At 41.3% G+C, this 23,899-nt stretch overlaps 1 protein-coding gene across 1 annotated transcript in view; it reads left to right on the forward strand.

Moving 5' to 3' along the window:
• Positions 1-23,899, forward strand: part of TRPC3 (transient receptor potential cation channel subfamily C member 3) — a 55,530-nt gene that overhangs the window by 24,274 nt on the left and 7,357 nt on the right. The window contains exons 3-10 of the mRNA XM_053403492.1: positions 1,940-2,125; positions 11,614-11,778; positions 13,034-13,250; positions 15,434-15,667; positions 16,924-17,188; positions 18,205-18,400; positions 21,978-22,187; positions 23,496-23,579. Of these exons, the coding sequence (XP_053259467.1) occupies positions 1,940-2,125; positions 11,614-11,778; positions 13,034-13,250; positions 15,434-15,667; positions 16,924-17,188; positions 18,205-18,400; positions 21,978-22,187; positions 23,496-23,579 (1,557 nt within the window). The remainder of the gene's footprint in view (positions 1-1,939; positions 2,126-11,613; positions 11,779-13,033; positions 13,251-15,433; positions 15,668-16,923; positions 17,189-18,204; positions 18,401-21,977; positions 22,188-23,495; positions 23,580-23,899) is intronic.

Below are 23,899 nucleotides of genomic sequence, written 5' to 3' on the forward strand. Positions count from 1 at the left end.
ATTTTCCACACCGGGTATCACCTGACCTTGCTACGCCACTGTTTGAAAGAGGCTTCTCTCCTTTTGCTATGGAGAAGTAGTTTGATGGGTATTGTGCAAGAGGCAGCTGGGAAGATGAGATAATGGTCTCATCTCATAATTTTATCACAAGTGTCATTGCTCCCCACCCCCCTGCTAAAAGCTTCAGGTCCTGCAAGCAATTAAGCAGAACCACTTCCTATGACTACTTGGATGGAGTCAACCATGTCACTTTAGCATGTGCTGAGCTTGCACACTGACCCACATATACTGACCTGCTGCTGCCTGGTCTACTTGTGCCAGATTTGAGGTGGTGTGTGTTGAGCTACCACTGGTGATTTACAGCACAATCCTATGTATGTCCACTCTGAAGGAGTAAGTCCCATTGAGTTCAGTTGGACTTACTCCCAGGTAACTGAGTGTAGCATTGCAGTCTAATGCATGAGGTTGCTTCAGACTTTCTGAACTTTGCATGGATCTGCTTGGCCCAAGTTTTTAACAACCCAAGTTGATCATGTGGTTTTAAAAAAAAGTTAATTATTTATTGTAGCTAAGGCTTTCGAGGGACTAAGAAGTCACAGCTAAGAAAGCAGGAAACAAATGAAATCAGCTCCTTAATTTTAGAGTCTTCACCTTTCTGTAATCTTAGGACAGGGAGATAATGATTTCTGAAGTCATAGGTATAGCCATAGTGATGCTGGCAACTCTGAGTTTTACGGTGTATTCCTAAGTAAGCTCCATTGATTTCAACAGAACTTTCTCCCATGTAAGTGGCATAGAATAGCAACCCTAAATGTTTTTCTGAAATAAGGGAGAATAAGGAGGAAGTTGGGACATATTCAAAGCAAAGTTCTAAAATGGGGCAGGAAAGAGAGAGGTACATTATCAATGTATTCAGCACTTCTGTAGTGAAAGCAACCAGGCTCAAGACTTAAATACTAAAATTAACAGTGCTGAAAAGAATTCCATGAGATTGGTGTGCTAAGGAGTTTCTGAACACAGGGACCATTTTTCAGAGGTGACAGACAGTAATAACAGATTTACAGAGAGCCGTGGAATGTAAGAGACAAATGAATGACAACTGGAGTAGCAGAAGGGAAAGGTGAGATAATAAAGTGATTGACTTGTACCCATCATATGGAATACTCTAGCATCCTGCCCCGTGAACTGCTGCTCTTGATTACTTTGGTCCTCTTGGACCAAAACCAAATATGAGAGCAGCCTTTACTGTACACTCCTCCTGTGAACCTACCGGGATCTTGGTGATCGTCATCAGAGGCCCCTCTCCATGTGCCCCTTCTGATAAATGTGTGGAGGGTGGTAAGAACTGGCTTGTTCAGTGGTTGGTCCCCATTGATAGAATGCTCTCCCCAGAAGAACATGCCTGGTGCCATCACTGTCAGCTTTCAGATGCCAGGCTAAGAAATTCCTGTTTACCTAGGCTTTTGGTGGATTAATTTGGATTATAACACAGTGCGATTTTTCACCTGCTCATCTTTCAGTTGGGTGGGGTTAGGTTCATTGCTGCATGAGCACTTTTTAGATAAACCGTTCTTTTATGTATTTGTTTTTTAAATGTTTTCAAGCCTTGTGTATTTAATGGATCTGTAAGCCGTTTTGATGCAGCTTTTGTGGAAAGCCACAGTAAATAGAATAAATCATTAGAATTAATAATACACTAATTTGAGGACCTGCATAGTGCTGCATTTGTCTTTCTTCCCTGTCTCAGTGTGCATGTTGGTATCTGTGTTGCTATGCAAATTCAAGTATCGTTTGAATACCATGCACGAAAAAGAGGGCAGAAATGTGCAATCCAGCCTAGACAGTCAACTGCAGAATGTACATATGCTAAATAAATGCACATTACTAAATCAGTTCCACATGAATTGATGTGACTCAATATCTATTGTCTGCTTTTTAGAATGACTATCGCAAGCTGTCTATGCAATGCAAGGATTTTGTGGTTGGCGTCCTTGATCTCTGCCGAGACTCTGAAGAGGTAGAATCCATTCTAAATGGAGATTTGGAGGCTGAGCCAGTTGAAACACAAAGGCACAGAGCTTCGTTGAGTCGTGTCAAACTGGCAATTAAGTATGAAGTCAAAAAGGTAAGTGACTGTCTCTTTTAGACAGTATGATACTGGATGCATTGCATCATAAACTGCCTGCGTCAAGAACCTTAAGCACTATAACAGGGCTGCATTGTAAACACTTTATGGTTCCTGTCCTCTGGACAGGAATAATTCACTAATGTCAAACTGATTTCACAATAAGGCAGCAGAGAGATTGGCATTTTTCAATGAAAATAATAGGGACTGTCATACACAAGTCAATTATTGTGATGCAGTGTTCTCACGCATGTGCATGTTATCCATTAAAACATCCAGAGACAAACAGCCACGTCTTGATCCGACTTCAGCATAAATAAAAAGATTGGAGAAATCATTCTGTGAATAGAAATGATGTTATATCATTATGTTGTTCTTAACTGTACTGCCATTCCACTCAACCCTCTCTCCAGCCACAGTTAAGCTCTTCTGTGTCCCATTGATTTTGTGTCTTCTATTTAAATTAACAGCACTTAAAAGTACTTCACTTTGTCTGGATTGTGTGTAGTGTCAGTGTAATGGGAGGTAGATGCACCAGAGTACATTAAAAATGGCACTCACCTTTTGAAAGCTGTTACTGCTCTTACAACTAATAGGCGCAACAGGCAGTGGCTTCCAGATTGGAAGTGATGTATCACATGCGCACAGAAACAGGCCTTGTTGGTTCCTTTTAGAAGCATCACTGGCAGAGAAAGGGGGGTGCGCCCCGCCCCGGGTGTCATCCCTGGGGGGGGTGACATCGCTACGGGCGGCGTCCCCCTGGGGACGCTCACCGCCACCGCACCCCCCCGGGATGCTAGCCCCGCCCCCACGGAAACAGCAGCTAGCTCCGCCTCTGAGAAGCATATTTTAAGCTTGGAATGATAATGTTTGGCTAGAGTCTCTCTACATAGGAATCTGCTATGACTTGAGATATGATAGATGTACAGGATATTCTAGGGGGTTCCGCTGACAAAAGTCTTTAAAATATCCACAGAAGCAAACTCTGTTCCAAGGGCAGTTTATTTATATAGAAAACAGCCATTATAAAACATCCAGGCCGGTGCTTTCTGGGTGTTAATGTTTACGGTCAATCACCTTGGGTCACCACCTCTGAGAAGTAATAAAACACAAATGCTAGAGGACTACAGAAAGGAAGTGACACCTACATATATTTACATCTGAATAGGTGTGCCTTGGCGGCCATGCTGCCAGTAACAGCAAGCTTTTTCACAGCTTCTGTTATAAATCACATTGTGTTATAGTGAGCCACCTGTTAAAGCCAACCTACTAAATAAGACTGCGGTGCATAAATTGGATAATGTTAGTTTCTTTAAACTCATCCCTGATTAATAGATACTTGAATATTTTCAGTTATATAGAGCACAAATGTAATGGTTATATGGGGTTGCTTGTGCGTAAGTTGCTGCCACTCCTGGCTAGGTTGCCTGGTTAAACCTTTTTCTGGCTGGACAGCCCTTCACTTCGTGGCTGTTTCAGTCGCTAGCAGAATCCGTCAGTGGGCATTTCTTGAACTTCTTCCAGCAAAGAAGTTCTTTGACGCCAAGTCTACGCCTACTTTCCCTGTGCGGAAGTCTTCTGGGCAGGGTGGGTGTGGGTAGCGGAGGACCCGTGCTCTCCCCGCTGGTCTCCGGCGAGGAGTCCTGGAGCCCCCTCGCCGATTCCCACATCTGCCCCCCTTTATCCCTGGTGTTACGCTGATTTCCTTCCCCAGCCGATGAGCTCCCTCTCTCCCTGCTGGGCCCTTCTCCAGCATCGCTTGGGAGCCTTGCCTCCGCCTCTGGCTCCGATGGCAGTTCCCTGACAACAAACTTTAAAAATAATCGAGGATTTATTAATTAGCAATGGGTTTAAAAAAACTGACACTATCCAGTTCTTATATAGTAAATCTCTGTGTTACAAGAGCTTTCTATTTTGAGACCAGGTGTGTTGTTGCGATGGCTGTGATTCCCTCACTCCACAGAAGCTTCATCTTGAGCTCATGCTTTACCTGTTCACAGTGCCAGTGGGGGCCATTAATTTATGGGACCAGTGCAGGCTTTGTAGAGTGCACGGCTGGCTTCTGAATGCTTCTGTGGCATTTCTTCGGAGACAAGGCTTCTGCCTTCTGTAGAGTCTTGTCATTGTGATTCTGATTTTGCAGTAGGCGGCCAAACTGAAAGCATGAGAGGTAGCTCTGCAGATTGTTCATAACCTGGAACTGATGTGCAGAACTTCCCTGGTTAACTTGGAAAGCCACAAGTGTGCTTTTTATTCTGCACCACAACAAAACAAATATTTCTCTTTTTCCTAGGCATGTGCCCTTTGAACACAAATCAACTGATTAGGTTCTTTTGGGCTTTTAAAAACATTGGATCTTTAAGGATCTGCTGATTTTATAAACTTAGGACAAGGTTGGAGAACCTCCAGGCTGTGGACCTAATTCAGTCCTCCAGGCTCCTCCAAATGACCCATTAGCCATTCCTAATAAACTCCATCTGCATGTCAATCTTGTGATGTAATTTGACATCACCTATTTATCATGTTGATCCAGCCTACTTTCTGCATTTTCTAGTTTTCTTTGATTAGGCTTAACAATTTAGTATTTTACATATGCTTTATATATTTTATGTACATTGGAAGTCTGGAAGAAAGTTCTAGAAACCGTTGCTCAGAATTGCTGTTGTATGTATGTACCTCAAGCTTCGCTTTGCAGTTGCAAAGGATTTACAGAAACTTGCTAAACGAGCTGCCTTTCTAGTGATTTTTACTTGGAGAACTCAGGTTTGCAAGGATAAGGACTTCTGCACTTGATTTCTTTGTAAGTTTTAAATAGAAAATACAGCTAATGCTCAGGTATTATCCTTATATTCTTCTCAAAATATTAATGCAGCCTGCTGGGACAGTTCCTGTTAGGTTTTCACAGGATTTAGCCATAAAGGAAAATAAAATGGAAACGCGGTTTTACTCAAGTCTTCGGGTTACGGGACTAAAGGAAAAATGAGTTCATTGGATGGGGAATTCAGCTGGTTGTTATCAGGTTGTAAAATGTTGGAAATCTCTTGTGTTGTGGAAGTGGCTATGTAAAACCCAGTTTGTTCTTATTCAATGGATCTGCTCCTTGTTCATATGCTGAATTAAATTGAAGCTGGTTTAAGAATAGTGCTAAGCTTAGCATAGAGATTGATAAGGAATATTCTAGTTGAGAGCATCTTTTGTGAGAGGCAATGCAACAGTAATTCCGAAGATGTTACAGTAAGTATTAGAATAAGTAGTGACAGGAAGACTATTAGTTCATAGTCTCTTGAAAAGTTTAGGGAGAAGAAGTCAGGAAGAAAACAACAGTGCAGCAATTGATGCAAATGGTGCTACTTTAGAGATAGTATAATTTTAAAAGTACTGATTTGGGGTATAAGGAAGTGAAAGGAAAATGGTTAGAATCAGCTCTAATGTGCTTCAAGGAGAAATATCCATTGACAAATGTCTCTTGTCTTCTTTGCTAAAACCTTCCACTGAGTTCCCTTGTCTGAATTTATTTATTTATTTATTTATTTATTTATTTATTTATTATTTTTGTACAAATGCCCAGCTGGGGGGGAAATATATGGATGACTGGAAACATGTTGCCAGTATTTTTCTTCATATTTGTGAAGCAAGTATTCTGAATTGCTCTGCACTCTCCTAAGAGATGCTGTGTTAAAATTAGAATTAATAGCTGCATTCAGATGATCATATATTCGTTTAATAAGCTGAGATAGGAATGTACCTTGAGCCTTGTGCCCTCACATGCAGCTACCTTGACCTTGCATTCAGGCAAGCCAGCAAACCAACCAACCAACCAACCAACCAACCAGGAAACATTCAAGTTAGGTATAGTTTCTTGCTTCAATAGAACCAAATAATGGCTTCAGAATAAGCAAGAATATGAAGCCATTTTCAAACCATGGCTTTGTCTCCTTGCATGTTCCAAAGTAGTTAACCACAGTTTCATGGCATGGTTCATGAAATGGGAAAGTACAGCTAACTGGAAAACATCTTGGTCTGTTAGCAAAGGATGGAGTGAAGTGGCCATGAGTGGCTCGTTTATATCTTGGCGTATTAAGCTAAAATATAAACATCTAGATATGAACATGTTGCTCTTAGACAAATTAATGGAGGTTAAATAGCAAATAGTAGTAGTAGTAGTAATTTATATCCCACCCATCTCGCTGGGTTGTCCCATAACCTTCACAATTAGAAGAAGAGTGTCTCTGGCAGAGCATCCCAACATGTATGTGGCTGGCAGTATTTGAAAAAGGATACTAGACCAGGTAGACCCTAATCCTTCTTTCAAAGTCATTCAGGTTGGTGGCTATCGCTATATTTAGAGGGAGAAAATCCCACAGTTTAATTATGTGCTGTGTCACAGTAAGAAAGGGGTCAGGGGACTCTAAGGAGTGGAAATGGGGAATGCTAAGGTGTGTATCTTGGCAGGTACCCAGTGATGTCTACCCTGACACCATCACAGCTGCAAAGAATAGATAGTTTAAAACTCTAAAACTGATATCTAAAGTTATTTTAGAGTTGCTGAAGAATTTACGCATGCTGAAAGATTTTCCCAAAAGATTGATGCATGTGCTCAAGTGTGTAACTCAGCCACATCTCTGATTTTGGCTTTATATAACAAAACATGCACATTTAGTAATTTCAGAGTTTTAACATAATTTTCTTCTCTTTGGTGCAGGTGCTCTTTAATTACTTTGTGAATGCTTACTAATTTAACTGCCAATGCTAGCTAATTCAGCAGTATATATAGCAGAATGCAAGTTAGCTTGCTCCTGAAGGCTACTTTAAGGCTTGTCCATGCTTGCCTCTCCTTCTCACTTCTCACAGGCATGCTCTGCACTTTAAAACACAATGGCTGAGCACCCCCCCTTTTTTTTGCTCCTGTAGGTTCCCCATGAAAACCTGCTCTTTAAAGCTGGATCAGAGCAAATGGCAATCTGTGGAAAACCCGAAATGCTGTTTGCTACGAATCAGCTTTAAAGAGTGGATTTTCATGGGCAAAGCTCCTGATCAAAGAAAAAGGGGGGTGGCACTCAGAGCTTTAAAGTGCAGATAAGTGTGGATGAGCCCTTAATCAAAGCAAGTTTAAAACTAATCTTTATGCCTTCCAAATGTCTTGAAGATTTGTTATATTGTGTAAATGGCTAATAATAGCTTCACCTATGCTGAACGTAAGTTAAAAAAAACAACCCTTTAAAGCTATTTTTGCTGGCATTTTCATATTCAGAATTCTGGGCACTTATTGCTTATTTGCATGCAAAAAACCCCCACAATGTTTTCCTAGCTTACCATATTGCTTAAAAGTGTTACCCATGATTATACTCAGTGGCTGTGGAATGCTGACTGGCAATTGGGGACTGGGTGGAATGGAATATCCTGGAAGAGAACATGGCTAGCTGGTTGGCATTCTGAATAGGAGCAATTCAAAGAACAACATTTTGTTGCAGGCCCACATATCAGGAAACTATTGGCCTCCTGCCTTTATTGTACAAAGGGCTGCCCGTTTTGTTCTGTGCCTTTATGTACAACTACTGCATTTTAAGCAGAAAAATATTAATCACGTATATGAGGGACATTTAAAATGAAATTCCCACTTGCACCAAGAAAGAACAACTGTTAATATTTTTAGTTTCTGAAAAAAAAAAACATGTTTCCAATCTCATTTGAGCCTGTGGAGGTGTTACTGTGATGTTAGCAACTCTGCAACATGCCAAATAAACAAACCTAATAATAACATAAAATTGTATGGTGATAACTATCTGTACATTCAGGAGCATTTCTTTATAAAGCCTGAAATAGTTCATTCAAGGAAGCTTGTAATTTAATATTATTTTTAAGAAATATGCCTCAGATTCAAGCGCAGTGGCAACATGTGAATAGGTTGCTATTATAATTTTAGTAGCTGATATTGAAGCTTAAAAAAACTATTAATGGAGTTATATTGGCAACATCATAATCAGAAGGCGTCTTTTTTGCAATCAAAAATATTTGCCGGTGAGAATTCCCATGTGATTTAGTGTATATACAGGTGCTTGATACATACGGAGAGCCTGAAGTCTTTCTAATTTTCATAATAAATAGATTCCTTCAGTTCACAAGTAATTTATCAGGAAAATCAAAACTGGGAATAGTACGTTACTATCTGCCTTGCTTGCCCTCATTGTATTGGTGGGTAGTATTGCTTCAGGTGGACTTTGCTTTGATACATTGACCATGATCAAAAATTGATAATGAATCTGTTAATGTTCTAGTTCACAAACAACTAGCATTTCTTGGTCTTTAAGGTGCCATCAGAGTCTATAGTTGTTTTGGCTATCACACAGCCTAGCCAAGTACCACTGGGAAATGAAGCACAAAGTAAGGCATGCTTAAGCCTATTGATTTCAGTAGAATCGATAAACCTAAGTTTCCTGTGTGGGGTTGTAGCTGCTTGTTTCTTGTCATATAAATTGGGTTGGATTCATAGGAACAGAGAAAGCTGCCTTGCACCATTTAGCATGCAGCTTTTGATCTAAAGTCACATCAGTGGTGGGAGGCTGGAAGAAGGGGACTTGCCAGGAGGGATGGTGAAATATACTTGGAGTCGAGTGTGAATTTCATGCTCTTTATTCAGCTCGTAGTAGCAATGAATGAAACTTTCCCCAAAATGTCTAGCTATATATACATTATTTACACAATGGGCCCTGCACCATTGGCTAATTCTGGGCTGCTCCTGTAGGCCAATCAGGTTGCGGATTCACTTTATCCAGGAGCCTGATTGGCTGCTCCTGCAGGCCAACAGGTTGCTGATTCACTTCCACCTGGAGCTGGATTGGGTGGCTCCTGCGGACCAATCAGACTGCTGCATTCTGGATCCTATTGTTCTAGGATTCAGCTCAGTACATAACAGATGGCGAAGCCAAAATGGATGGAGGAGCAGAAGTGTGGGGGAACCCTCTTGATGAGAGCAGACTGTCCATCACTAAGCAGCCCTCTTGGTGGAGAGAGAGAGAGAGAGAGAGAGAGAGAGAGAGAAGCTGCTGGGAGAGTGAGCAGGAGTGACAGAAATGGTGAGAGACGAGTGGCCTCTGGCCTCGCTATTGTACTGGCTTTAACTCTGCCTGCTGCTGGCATGTGGCCCCAACAGATTACCCCAGAGGAATGTGATTCTTGGGCAGGGAGGGAGAAAGTTCCCTCCTCTGAGCTACACCAACTAGCAACAGGCTCTCTGGGGTTTCAGCCAGGGTGTTTCTCAGCCATACCTGGAGATTCCATGGACTGAATCTGGGGCTTTCTGTGTGTAAACACGTGTCCTAGCACTGCACAATGGTCTTTCAAAGCTGCTCTTCCACTCACAGAAGAGCTGTTCTATATCCATCACTAGAGCTTTGTTTGAGAAAAGTGGAGGTAAACCCAAAGATTACGTTCCCTTATGCAACAGGCCAGTGTCTAAAGCAGAAGCATGAGAATTTCTGTTGTATATTATGGCACTGTGCCAATTCCATAGGTGGCTATGACAGCAGTTTGTACGTAGCTAAAACAAAATGCTGTTCATCCTGAAGAGAGAACACCATGTTTTCACACACACACACACACACACACACACACACACACGCACTGCATAATAAGCAGTCTCTAATTACTGCTGTTAATTTATCATCACCACTGTAACCATGACATACTGAATCTCTCTAATGGATCAACCCATGCCTAATATTTGCAGAATAGCAGTATTGGCCATTTTCCTTCTGCCAGTGTTCCTTGAATCTAACCCTGTGGTTTGGATCCAACGGTGGTTGCTATAAGGGGGAGAGTAAATTCCCCACATACACATTTGACATGAGTTAATAGTGGAGGCGGTACATAGTAGAGATAGTACTATGTAAGCGCATGACAGAAGTCGTTCACCCGGCTGGGCCGAACTGCAATGCTGGCTTCCCGGCAGCTGTGTTGCTCCCACTTGCCAGGAGGAGAAGGAATGAGTGGCGGGGAGGTTGGCTCACAGGGCACCTGCCATTGCGCCCACACTGCCTGACCTCCCTGCTGCATTGCCGTTCCCTCTCCTCCCATTAAGTGGCAATGAGGCACCTTCTGGGAAGCATGGTTAACTTGATGATCTCAGTAGGTGGTGCTCATGTTGTGGTAACCACCCACTCAGCCACTATGCAGTTGCGAAGTGCTAGTTGTGGCACCTGCCACATCCATAGCCAGTTTCAATCGCTGAAAAGCAAGGACAGGAATGTGTCTAAAATCCCTGTCACCACGTTGTGGTCACTGGTGATTTGACCTAGTAACACATCTCACCAACTACCACTCAATCCGAAGAGCCATTTCTACTCACTGTATTATTCTGTTCAAGGGGATGTGGGTGGCGTTGTGGTCTAAACCACAGAGCCTAGGGCTTGCCGGTCAGAAGGTTGGCGGTTCAAATCCCCGCAACAGGGTGAGCTCCTATTGCTGTGTCCCAGCTCCTGCTAACCTAGCAGTTTGAAAGCACACCAGTGCAAGTAAATAAATAGGTACCACTGTGGCGGGAAGGTAAATGGCATTTCTATGCACTCTGGCTTCTGTCACAGTGTTCTGTTGTGCCAGAAGGGGTTTACTCATGCTGGCTACATGACCCAGAAGCTGTCTGTGGACAAACACCGTCTCCCTCGGCCTGAAAGCGAGATGAGCACCACAACCCCAATATCGCCTTTGACTGGACTTAACCATCCAGGGGTCCGTTACCTTTTTACTTTACCTATTATTCTGTTCCCTGTTCCCTAACACCTCTACAGTGGCTATATTGGGGTATAATTCCTTTTCAAACATGAAGTTTTTGTATTGGATGACCATAAATGGGCGATCGCTTGTTCAAAAGAATCTCACGCCATGTGAAAATTTTGTCCCTAATGGGGAGGCAAATTATTATAACCTCTTTCACATTGTTCCTTTTATTCCATTTTAAAGTGGCCTGTTTTGTTTAGTTTTTTTTAAGAGCATTTATGCATGGAAACGGTACACAGGAGAGGATTGTGAATTCACACTAAAAAGAATAAAGGCTTTATCCCAAGTATAGTAATGAGAGGGAGAAACATGATTTCTAGCATGCGGCTCCTGTGTCTAAGTAGGAATATGCTTGTAACATGATCCAGTGTCCCAATAGTTGTGTGACACAAAATTATTCATCATTATATAAAGATTTGACGGAAACTGAAAGGTTCTCTCAACTGAAATATCTCTTCTATTAACATGTTAATGTTTGCCCTATCTGTATTCTTAGGAAATGGAAAATGTGAGCTGTTGCAATAGATGCAATAGACTCTTTGTTCCTCCACATTCTGCTCCATCAATCCAATTTGCCATGCTGCTTGGGGCTGATGGGAGTTGGAGTCCAACGACTTATATTGGGGAGAGGGGCACAGGTTACCCAACCCTGCAGTGCATTAATTACATGTGCTTCAGTATCTGTGTAACTTGTTTTTCTTCTGTTTTCCCCACAGTTTGTGGCCCATCCAAACTGTCAGCAACAGTTGTTGACCATCTGGTATGAAAACCTCTCAGGACTACGGGAACAGGCCATAGCGATCAAGTGTCTAGTTGTGCTGGTGGTAGCACTGGGCCTCCCATTTCTTGCCGTTGGGTACTGGATTGCACCATGTAGCAGGGTACAAGGTTTTGTTTTTGGCTTTTTTGGTGTGTAAATGAATTTCATTTCAGAAAGCCCTCTGTTGAAGTGAGAGACCCAGTCGTGTGCTGGAGGCCGTATTCCTGTTCTCTTGATACCTTGCTGAAACCAAATGATTGCTATTGTTAACGTAATTGTGATTATTCGTTTCCATTACACCAGAATGTTTTACAGTTTCTTATCCTGTACTTCTGTTGGGCGAGTGAATTTGGAGCATGAATACCCTTGTTACTAAAAGGAAGTAACACTCTATGCAAATAAAATAATGCTAAAGATTAGTAATTTATAACAGGTTTCTAAACTAAATAAAATAGGTTGTGGCTGCTCTGCTTGGATGACCTAGGGAAGAGGTCCTGTATCTTCTTCTCTTCTCTCTTATGAAGAAAAGCTATCTCAAGTATGATCTGTAGGCACACGAGGCCATCATCTTGCTGAAGCTAATGAGGTCTGGTCAACGCAAGAACCTGAGAACTGCATGAATACCCCCTCAGGCTCAATGGTGGAAGAAATGTTGGATATAAGTTTATGAAAAGAAAAACACACACACACTATCAGGATCAGTATGTGTTACCCAACATACTGGTGGCCTCATAAGCCTCCTGTTAATGCTGCTTACTTGAGATAATAATAATAATTTATTATTTATACCCCAGCCATCTGGCTAGGTTTCCCCAGCCACTCTGGGCGGCTCCCAACAGAATATTAAAAACACAACAAAACATCAGACATTAAAAACTTCCCTAAACAGGGCTGCCTTCAGATGTCTAAAAGTCAGATACTTGTTTATTTCCTTGACATCTGATGGGAGGGTGTTCCACAGGGCAGGCGCCACTACCAAGAAGGCCCTCTGCCTGGTTCCCTGTAACCTCACTTCCCTCACAGTGAGGGAACCCCTAGAAGCCCCTCAGAGATTGCAGCCGTGTGTGGGGTTGCGTTAGACCAATTAAAATGTATCAATCAAAACCTTTTCAACTTTTGCACAGGATTGCCAACAATTTGGTGCTACTTTTCATCAAAATGTGATTCCGAAATGGTTTACAAAAGCATAAAAATATACAACAGTCATTTAGGCGAAGAATTCTTAAGTATGGCTTTACAATAGTTAAATTGCATGCAAAGAAGTATCCCTAAATTGAAATTTAGCATTAAATATGCATTTTTGGCACATGCCATGTCTGTTGAAAGTGAAAGCATACATTGATTAAAAACAAATATATTCTCCTTTGTTTTCTCAGCTTGGAAAAGTTCTCAGAAGTCCATTTATGAAGTTTGTGGCACATGCAGCCTCCTTCATTATTTTCTTGGGTCTGCTGGTGTTCAACGCTTCAGACAGATTTGAAGGGGTCACAGTATTACCCAACGTGACAGTTACTGATTACCCTAAACAGATTTTTAGGGTTAAGACCACTCAGTTCAGCTGGACAGAGATGCTGATCATGGTATGGGTGCTTGGTATGTATATAGCCTCTCTATCTCAGTGTCAACCTGATTAGTTTCTGTGGCATTCTTCGATAGAACTGCTTTCTGTCATAGCTATTGTATGCTGCTCCTGTACAGTTGATTTAATTTGTTAATTCATTTCGGGGTCCATGCGCACCCTGAAAAATCTGTATCCAGGGGCACAGAGCACTTATGCGCATGCGTGAGCAGCAAAACCCGGAAAAATACTTCTGGGTTTGCCACTTTTGGAACCCAAAGTTTACATTACTAGAGAGTAACCCGAGGGTCTATTGTAGTAGATTTCTAGGCAGAGATCTCACAAACAGAAATACCGTATTTTTTGCTCTGTAAGACTCACTTTTTCCCTCCTAAAAAGTAAGTGGGAATGTGTGTGCGTCTTATGGAGCGAATGCAGGCTGCACAGCTATCCCAGAAGCCAGAACAGTAAGAGGGATCGCTGCGCAGCGATCCCGCTTGGTGTTCTGGCTTCTGAGATTCAGAATATTTTTTTTCTTGTTTTCCTTCTCCAAAAACTAGGTGCGTCTTATGGTCTGGTGCATCTTATAGAGCAAAAAAATATGGTAATTAAAACTAAGCATCATTAATGGTTTAGAGTAGGGCTTTCCAGACTTTTCATGGTGGTGACACACTTTTAGACATGCAGCATTTCGTGACACAGTAATTCAGTTTTACTAGCAAACTGGAGGTTAAACAAACCCCTTTGTAACCCTGGGAGGAGCACGGGGAGCATTCACACGACACACCTACACACTGCAGCCGACACACTAACGTGTTGTCGTGACACGCAGTTTGGAAAGCTCTGGTTTAGAGAGTGCTACTTGTAAAACGTATATTTTTTGAAACAAAGAGCTGGTGTAAGGTTTTGTCGCAAAAATCGCATCAGACTTCTTCCCAGTGACCTTAGATGTTCAATGCAAATTACAGCATATGTGTTGAATACCCAAGGGATCTGGGAAGAAGTCTTTCTCGCTCCAGTAAATAAATAAATCTCACTACAACTTAAAGAGATAAGAGAAGCAACATGATAGGCAGATAGATCAGCTAGCCAAATCTATAATGGCTGTGTTTCTTAATTTAGACTGAACTGAAAATCTCAAGAGTTTAGTTAAATAAACTCTGGAGATTGCACATCATTTCCCCATAGCCTGGGAGTGTCAATAGCCTTGATCACTGATCCCTAGAGCCTTAAAATAACTCTGGCATTTTTATTTTGCTCTCTCAGAGACCTTATTGTAAAGGACTAAAAATAATTTAAAAGTTGTGGGCTGTAACCAAGTCAAATTCAGAGTACAGCCGTTAAAATAAACCAGTGTTAGACAAATCTGTTGATTTCAACGAGTCTGTTGTATGTTGCTCCAGTAGTCTTATTATGCATATGTCCTATTCGAATATTACCCTGTACCTGTATGCCTTTTCAACTTCATTAACATCCTCTTCAAGTTCATATAAAATGAACATCCTCTCTAAAATTGTGGAGGTCTGTTCCCTTAGCACAATAGAATGCCAGAAAATTTCAGAGCACCTGAATCTTCCATTAGACATATGAGTGTGCATACACACAACACCCCACATATACTTTCTCTTTCCTTTTCTTCCTGTCACCTTAAGGTGACCCAGCTGCTCCCAGGCTAGATGACTGAATGGAATAAATCCATCAATGCTGAGCAGCAGTTTCTCTTCTGCAGGTGAGAATAGGGAAGTGTTACTTTTACAGGTAGTGCTCAGGAGGGAGGCTAGAATACTTCCGCCAAGCAGCTGCTGAAGATTACCTACCTCACTTTCCTGCAGGACTAACCTAAGTCTGGTAATCAAGATAAAAGCTCAGATAATCTGAGTGTGAGTTTGGGTTAGATATGCAGATTTATATGTCTTGCTTGTATTCCACTTTGTGCTAACATTTTACGAGGTCTGTTACACCAGTAATATTGCAGAATGGGCCTATGACCCTGTACAGAAATCTAGTGTGACAGGTGAGATCCTTGCAGTTTTCTGCATGGAAGTGTCTTTCAAGTATGGCATGCCTTGTGTAAAGCAGCTAAGGAAGACCTAATCCATTTTCACTTGTACAATTCTATGTATGTCTGTTCAGAAGTCAGTCTCGCAGAGCAGCGGCTTGCTCCCAAGTCAGTGTGTAGCAGTCTTCACTATGTTTTTATTGCTTTTCTGGTTTTTAGGTATGATGTGGTCCGAGTGCAAGGAGCTTTGGACAGAAGGACCCCGGGAATATATTTTGCAGCTGTGGAACGTTCTGGATTTTGGGATGTTGTCTATTTTCATTGCCGCTTTCACAGCAAGGCTACTGGCCTTTCTACAGGCTACAAAAGCACAGCAGTATGTGGACAACTTCATTCAAGAGCCTGACCTCTCTGAAGTCACACTTCCACCAAACATAGAATATTTTACTTACGGCAAGTCAAAGAATGTTTTCGTGTCTCTAGTATATTAAAATGGCTAGCATCCTTTTAAAGAAATAGCATGAGGATTATCACAGGAGATGCTCACTCAGTGGGACACAGCTGCAACGAAAGCATCCTGGCAGTGGCATTGCTATTATTTACTGGGACAGGGTAGATTGGCTCTACTGGCGCAGCCCCACAACCCCCACATTGACCCTCCCAGTAAGTAATAGCAATTCTGCGCCAGGATGCTCTTGTTGCAGCTCTGCCCCACTGGGTGAGTTGCACCTGTAACCTCATATAACCACCCAAGCATACTTGGGACGCAGGTGGTGCTGTGGTCTAAACCACTGAGCCTCTTGGGCTTGCCGATCGGATGGTCAGTGGCTTGAATTCCTGTGATGGAGTGAGCTCCTGTTGCTCTGTCCCAGCTCCTGCCAACCTAGCAGTTCAAAAGCACGATAAATAGGCATTGCTGCAGCAGGAAGGTAAATGGTGTTTTCGTGTGCTCTGGTTTCCATCACGGTGTTCCATTGTGCCAGAAGTGGTTTAGTCATGCTGGCCACATGACCTGGAAAGCTGCCTGTGGACAAACGCCGGCTCCCTCGGCCTGAAGTGAGATGAGCACCACAACCCCATAATCGCCTTTGACTGGACTTAACCGTCCAGGGGTCCTTGACCTTTTACCTTTACCTTTACTTTTTTGAGCCCAGTACAAACTTATAAAATCAAGCGTCCTCCTGAAGATGCTACTCCTTGCATATGACCTTACAAATAATGAAAGAAAAGTTTTGATTTTTCTTCTGCAATTACATTTAATACATTGATCTCCACCCGTTGGATCTCTTCTATCATGCCCTCAAACAACTTTCTATTTTTTCCTATTTTTGTTTTAACAGCATCCAGCTTGAAGAAGAGTGTTACAAAGCTTGGTGTCTGTTTTGCAACTTTTAATAAATAAATAAATCCAAATAAAGATATTATTCTGTTGAAGTTTTGAAGGGCTACAAACATTTATAAGTAAATCAAATCACTTTAAAGCTTTCTGGCCTTTTTCATCACAAAGTCATGAATTAATTCCTCCAAATCAACTTCTCTTACAAGGTCGTGGTGAATTCGAATTACTCAAAAATATCTATTCAGCGCTATAAATATGTATCTTTATCAAGATATATGAATATAGAACGGCCAGATATTTTATTTTTTTAACAAGCAATAAAAAAATACACGTAAAGCAACAGTTTCTCGTTTATGTCTCTTTCTTTCAGCTCGAGATAAATGGCTTCCATCTGATCCGCAGATCATATCAGAAGGTCTTTATGCAATAGCTGTTGTGCTTAGCTTCTCTCGAATAGCTTATATCCTGCCTGCGAATGAGAGTTTTGGCCCATTGCAGATTTCCCTTGGAAGGACCGTAAAAGACATTTTCAAGTTTATGGTCCTTTTTATTATGGTATTCCTTGCCTTTATGATTGGGATGTTCATATTGTACTCCTATTACCTTGGAGCCAAAGTAAACGCAGCATTTACGACGTAAGTAATGCGTATGAAAAAAGGACAAAAGTTTTGCATCCTCTTTGTGGTGGAGGCTGCTGGAAGTTTACAGTACAAGTTAGTTTACACATGCATGTCCATCACAATAACTTGTCACTCAGTTCATTTGGATGGATTCAGCTGATTCTAGCTTCTCCTCTGTCCCCTCCTACCCATAATTGCCTATCCCGAGAGTAAATGTTACTAAATGTATTTGAATTGCAGGTGCATTATGTAGTCAGAAAAACTATCAACATTCGTATGTTGTTTTTTTTAAAAATGAAGCTTACAGGGCATGTGATATTGAAGATTTGTATGAATGTACAGCAGATTGAGAATGGTATACCATACAGTCACTCATATAATAATTGGATTTTTTCCTGCCAAAAACATGCCAAATCTACACCATTCATGGACTAATGGATTTATAGTTGGGGCATGTAATATTGCACGTGTGTGTCCACTGCACATGCTATAATACGCAGTGACATATAATAATCATGCATTTTTCATAAAAGCAAGCAATTGTTATAAGAATCACTCTGTGCTATGTTGAAATAGCTGTGCATGCACACACATGTACATTTGGTACTTTTATATATAAAAAGTGCAAGTCTGTTGTGACAAGTTGAGCTATGCCTCTGCACTATATTTCATTTAATTTTTGCACAGTCTGCAGGGAGTTCTAGAGATGATGCCATTTACTTTATTAAACAAGTATCTAATCAAAGTTGTAAGGCAGCATCTTGGTGTACAAGGATATAAAAAATGGCAATACACCACCACTTTCCCCTGTCAAACTTAATTCTGTTAATACAGCTCACCAGCCGCAAACATAATAGGCAATATGCAAAAAAGCCACAGGGGAATCAAGTTATCTGAAAACATTTTATGTTGCGAGCATCTTGTTTTGATTAAATGTCTGCACTAGGATCTTTGAATCATCTACTTTTAAACAAAATAATTTACAAGTATTTATATTTGAATTCATTAACGTACCGTATTTTTTCATACAGAGTTGAAGAAAGCTTTAAGACCTTATTTTGGTCAATTTTTGGCTTATCAGAGGTCACGTCAGTTGTCCTCAAATATGACCACAAATTCATTGAAAATATTGGCTACGTGTTGTATGGAATATACAACGTAACAATGGTTGTGGTTTTACTCAACATGCTGATTGCCATGATCAACAGCTCCTATCAAGAAATTGAGGTGGGTACTTTTCTGCTTTATTTTGCCCACCCACCTTGCAAAGATTTGTTCTGTATGTACTGTTTCTCAGCTTACCGTAACTTCTTAGACCAGGCATAGGCAACCTTTGGCCCTCCAGATGTTTTGGACTACAGTTCCCATCATCCCTGACCACTGGTCCTGCTAGCTAGGGATTGTGGGAGTTGTAGGCCAAAACATCTGGAGGCCTGAAGGTTGCCTATGCCTGGCTTAGACCCTAAGGTATGTTAACTTAAGAAAGTTCAAGGGAAGAAAGCTTTCCCATTTCCTCTTCCTCCCTTCAGCTACTGTCACCCCCCACCTATAAAGTGTTGTAAAAATAAAGATAATGCTGTCAATGGCTACTAGGCATGATAGTCAGAAACTGTATGCTTATGAATCCATCCATACTCAGTGATCTAAGCCACTGAGACTCTTGGGCTTGCTGATCAGAAGGTCGGCGGTTCGAATGCGCGCAATGGAGTGAGCTCCCGTTGTTCTGTCCCAGCTTCTGCCAACCTAGCAGTTTGAAAGCACACCAGTGCAAGTAGATAAATAGGTACCGCTGTGGCGGGAAGGTAAACGGTGTTTCTGTGTGCTCTGGTTTCCATCACGGTGTTCCATTGTGCCAGAAGTGGTTTAGTCATGCTGGCCACATGACCCGGAAAGCTGTCTGTGGACAAACGCCGGCTCCGTCGGCCAAAAGGCAAGATGAGTGCCGCAACCACATAGTCGCCTTTGACTGGATGTAACCATCCTGGGGTTCTTTACATTTTTTTACCTGCTTATGAATACCAGTTGTTGGATATTTCAATGGGGGAGAGTCGTCTTGTGTTTGGGTCTTGCCTGCAGGCTTCCTGTAGGCATCAAATTGCTCACTGTGAGAACAAGATGCTGGACTAGACAGGCCAGTGTCGTGATGCATGATTCTGATTGGCTGCTCTTGTGACTGCAGGCCCCTCATATAAAAATTAATAGTGAGATAACTTCACACTCCATTTCTGTACATATTTATTTCCAGCATTTAGATACTGCCCCATCACAAAAAAATCCTTTGGGAGGTTTACAAGTGAAAATTTAAACCATAAAATATAATTATACATCATCTCTGTGTTAATAAGAACACAGGAGAAGCCCTGATGGGTGAGAGCAAAGGTTAGATTTTCAAATTCTCTGTAAGCATAACATGTTTTCCAAAATTGAATAAATACAAATGTGCCTGATTTGCATAATTATTATGACCTGAGTACTGGGAAATAGGAGATTTACTGTAACAACATAGACACCCCCTCCACCTCACATAATTAATTTTGTGATTCTGATAAATAATTATGTCACATTCTATCAACACAGTCATCTTTGCTGTGTCAACAGGACTCTGTGGTGCTGCTGATTACATTAATATGAAAACAAATACTAAAGGGTCTTTAAAACCTGATTTATTGTAACATAAGCTTTTGTAGATAGCTTACTTGTTAAGATCCAGGAAGTATCAATTTCAGTTTGAAGATATATCCATGTATACTAGGCTGGATAAAAACATGCATTTCTGTGAACAGAAGGATCTCTTAAAAGCAGAGTCTTGCTAACGAAAAGGGGTGTGAGACAATTTTTGCCAGTTCCCCTCCTCCCCTATTTAAAAAGGTTAATATCTGGTGAGAGTTGGTGAAAATGCATTCTGGGAGTGTGTTATGATGACTAAACTGCATTTCCAAATATTAATTATTCAGTGTGTAACCTAAGCATCTTTTTCTGCTTACCATATTTAAAGCTTGGTTCTAATCCTAGGTGCATATTAGAAATACGTAGGTGTTTATTCTAAAACAGCCAAGGCTGTACTTAACATCTGCAGGGTGTCAGGTTTTCAAAGAGGGCTAATGTGTGTTACTTAATCAATTACTGATAGCCACATTTTTTATTCCAGAAAGCGCCTTATTCAGCAAGACTGCAAAACACATCATTAAAAAAATTAATCATATCATCCTGGATGTTTATGTTCTAAACACAGTGCAGTTGAAATAGATAATAGTACATTTTACATGTAAATAAGATGTAGGCATGCTTGGCAAATAACTCCACTAATCTTGGTTCTCAAGAGAAACTTCCAGCGCTGTAGTGTTATTTTTTAGTATCCCGAATAATTAAGAATGTTATGCATCCTGGGAAATTCAAAGAAAGTTCAGTATGTTTTCAGACTAATTGACTGCTTTCTTTTTAATTTTATTGATTAGATTTTTATCCCACTCTTCTTCTAAGGTACTTATTGCCCTGTACATGTTTCTCCTCCTCTGCATTTTATCCTCACAACTCTGTGAAGCAGGTTAGGCTGAGAGTGATTGGCTCATGATGATCCAGTGAGCTTTGTGGCTTAATGGGGATTTGAACCCCAGTCCCCACTGTCCTGGGCCAACGCTCTTATCGATACAACACTGACTCTTTATATGTTGCAAACAATGGTATTTTACAGTGTTGAACCTCCTCAGACCATTTCTTCAGTTTAGCTGTGGGGAACACGTCCAAATAGCTCTGCATTGTTAATAGGTTTATTTTTATTACTTAGAATTATAGCTCTCTGTATTGCATTATCCAGCTCTTGAATGACTGTGGGTTTCTATTCAAAGCAATAGAGTTTCAGGCTGAAAGAATCTCCCCAAGAAATTTGTGTTCTGGCATGGGGCTTGTGTTGTTGTTTTAAAAAAAATCCTACTAGGCATGGCTAAATTTGTGGAAGTACGTAAGTCACTCTTTGGATATCAGCCATACTCTTGTTTTGTCCCAAGAGTACTGAAAAGAAGACGACGAGATTCAAGGACTTGGGAATAATAGAATATAGTGTGGGGGGAAGGAAACAGGTTGCAACCCTAAGCTTACTTATTAGGAAGTAAGTCTCATTTTATTCAGTACATCTAGGTAAAGATGTTGATGATGAGACGGTGAGAATTGGGAAAAGGTGAACTTTTGACAAAACAAAAGTGAATATTTAATGCCAGCAGTAGCAGCACATAACCAGGAGACTCCATACTTCAGAAGATTGCACTCCAACTTGTGGAGGGTGTTCAGAACAAGGATGATATCTATGTGGAGCTACAGTGCTAGTTCCTGCAGAACTTCCTTCCACCCCGGAACGTTTACTGAACATTACCAGAGAACACCTGAAGTGTGAGCGCTACTCGATATGCCTAAACCCTGCCACTTCCTTGCAGGATACTTCATATAAGTCACTGGAGAACAAGTATGGCTTGAGGGACTTTGGTAAAGAAAGAGGAGAACTCTGTAATCCTGAAGATTGTAGTGTGGTGTGTTTCCACTCATGCTTCTCAGGAAACCTTGTTTTACCCAGGAAGACAGAGCAGGGAGTGCAGTCCTTTGTTCTTCCTTCTAGTTATTCACTGCTGTTTCTGTTTCTTGCCTCTTCTCTTCTCATCTTTTTAATAATTGAAATTGCTTGCTTGTTATTCATGTTTTTATCCAGTAAGGCACTTTGTGTGTCCCTGCACAGAAAAGTGGTGTAAAAATAATGTGCAGTTGAGTAAGACTATATAAAAATAAATGAATGAAGATTTCTTTGTTCCCAATGTAGGATGACAGTGATGTGGAGTGGAAATTTGCTCGCTCTAAGCTCTGGTTATCATACTTTGATGATGGGAAAACCCTGCCACCTCCATTCAGTCTTGTCCCAAGTCCCAAGTCTTTTGTTTATTTCTTTATAAGGATCATTAAGTTATTTAAGTGCAGGCGGAAAAGACTGCAGAAGGATATGGAACTGGGAATAGGCAACTCAAAATCCAGGGTAAGTGCAAATCAGACTCACTCTGTTTCATGGAACATTATTTTTTAAGCTTTTGCTATTTCTTGAACTCTAAGTAATGATGAAGTATGCATTGCTGATCACATTCTAGGGTCTTTCCCATGGAAGGCCCTCCAGATGTTGTTGGACTACAGCTCCCATCATCCCTGATAATTAGCCATGCTGACTGGGGCTGATGGGCATTGGAGTATAGTAACATCCAGAGGGCCACAGGTTCCCCACCTCTGGTCTTCTACATAGTAGGGAAAGAACCAAAATATGGAATAATGAAAATAACCAAAGTATGTCTGCATCCAATCTCACATAGAGACATAAATGCCTCATGTGAGGGAGATGGCTGGTGAGAGCTGAATTGTAAGCTATATCATGGAAAACTGATTGTACCCCACAAGAAAACAGATGTATACGGGGCACTGCAAACAAATACGGCCTTTTCCTTTTCCCCTTTTCAGCAAGCCCCTTTTGTCATGCAATCCCTGTGGCATTATTGGGTGAGTTAGCAGAATCAGACCTTGCTATTGCGAGTGTGTTATATGTGTGGGGGTTATTGGAAGCATCCTCTCTCATTCAGTTCCAACATACCTTTTCTTTCCAGGGTTAATTTCTGGCAAAACCAAATTCCCAGTCTCTGGAATAGTTTATAGGGATGCATGTGTATCAGAGTTGGCCCGCCTTGGGCAGTGAAATTCTGCAGAGTAGCACCCCTGCTAGTGCACTGTCCCTGCTGCCACATGACCCTGGTATGCGAGGCTTTGGCAGAGGGGCAGTGGCAGAAACTTCCGGTTTCGCCTCAGGCTGTGAAATGGGCTGGCCTGGCCTGGTGTGTGTGTGTGTGTGTGTGTGTGTGTGTGTGTGTGCGCACACACACACACACACAGGCATATATATATCACTTTAAACGATTAAGTAGCTTAAGCACTTAAGTATAAATTAGTACGTTATAATATTTTACTTCTCGAATCTTCCTTAGACTGGCCACAAGCTCAGAGCTTGGGGAGCTAGCAGCCAGTGCAAGCTAGTCTTTAAGTGTGTGGAATGTTGAATTTGTCTTCCATACTTGATTCCAGTTCAGAGAATAGGTAAAATACATATTCTTATTTGAGCACATCCTTGAAGTTGAGAATAAATACATGCACAAGTAGTTTGTGGAATCACAGCTCAGCTTGTTTCTTTCAGAATGTTTTTGTTGAAAAATATACATTTCTGTAATCAGTTAGTAATAAAGCAATGCCAGATTACAGTTGCAAATTCCATGGAAAATATTCTGATTTTAGATTTATTCTTTCCTAGCTCAATCTCTTTTCTCAATCCAACTCGAGGGTTTTTGAATCACACAGCTTTAATAGCATTCTCAATCAGCCAACACGCTATCAGGTGAGTGGTTAGTTGGGCAGTACATGCAGCCATGATTATCTAAATAAATTACAAGTTTCCATGCAGCTCTGAAGTTGGACTGCCAATTCACAAACAGATATTTTGTGACAGATCTGTTAATCGCTTAGCACAGAGCTTGCAGGAAGGAATCATTTTCCTGCTTGCTGCTATTTTCACTGCTCTGATGCCAAACCCCCAAATGACTTATTAAAACTTGGGTGAGTTTTGAGGTTGTGTTGCAGAAACTGCTGGGAGAAAATGCGGATAAATGTGCCAGCAAATTTATTGCTGATAAGCTGCACACCCCTGGACTGTAGCCC

This window comes from Podarcis raffonei, chromosome 9 (assembly GCF_027172205.1).
Source record: "Podarcis raffonei isolate rPodRaf1 chromosome 9, rPodRaf1.pri, whole genome shotgun sequence".
Lineage (NCBI taxonomy): Eukaryota > Metazoa > Chordata > Lepidosauria > Squamata > Lacertidae > Podarcis > Podarcis raffonei.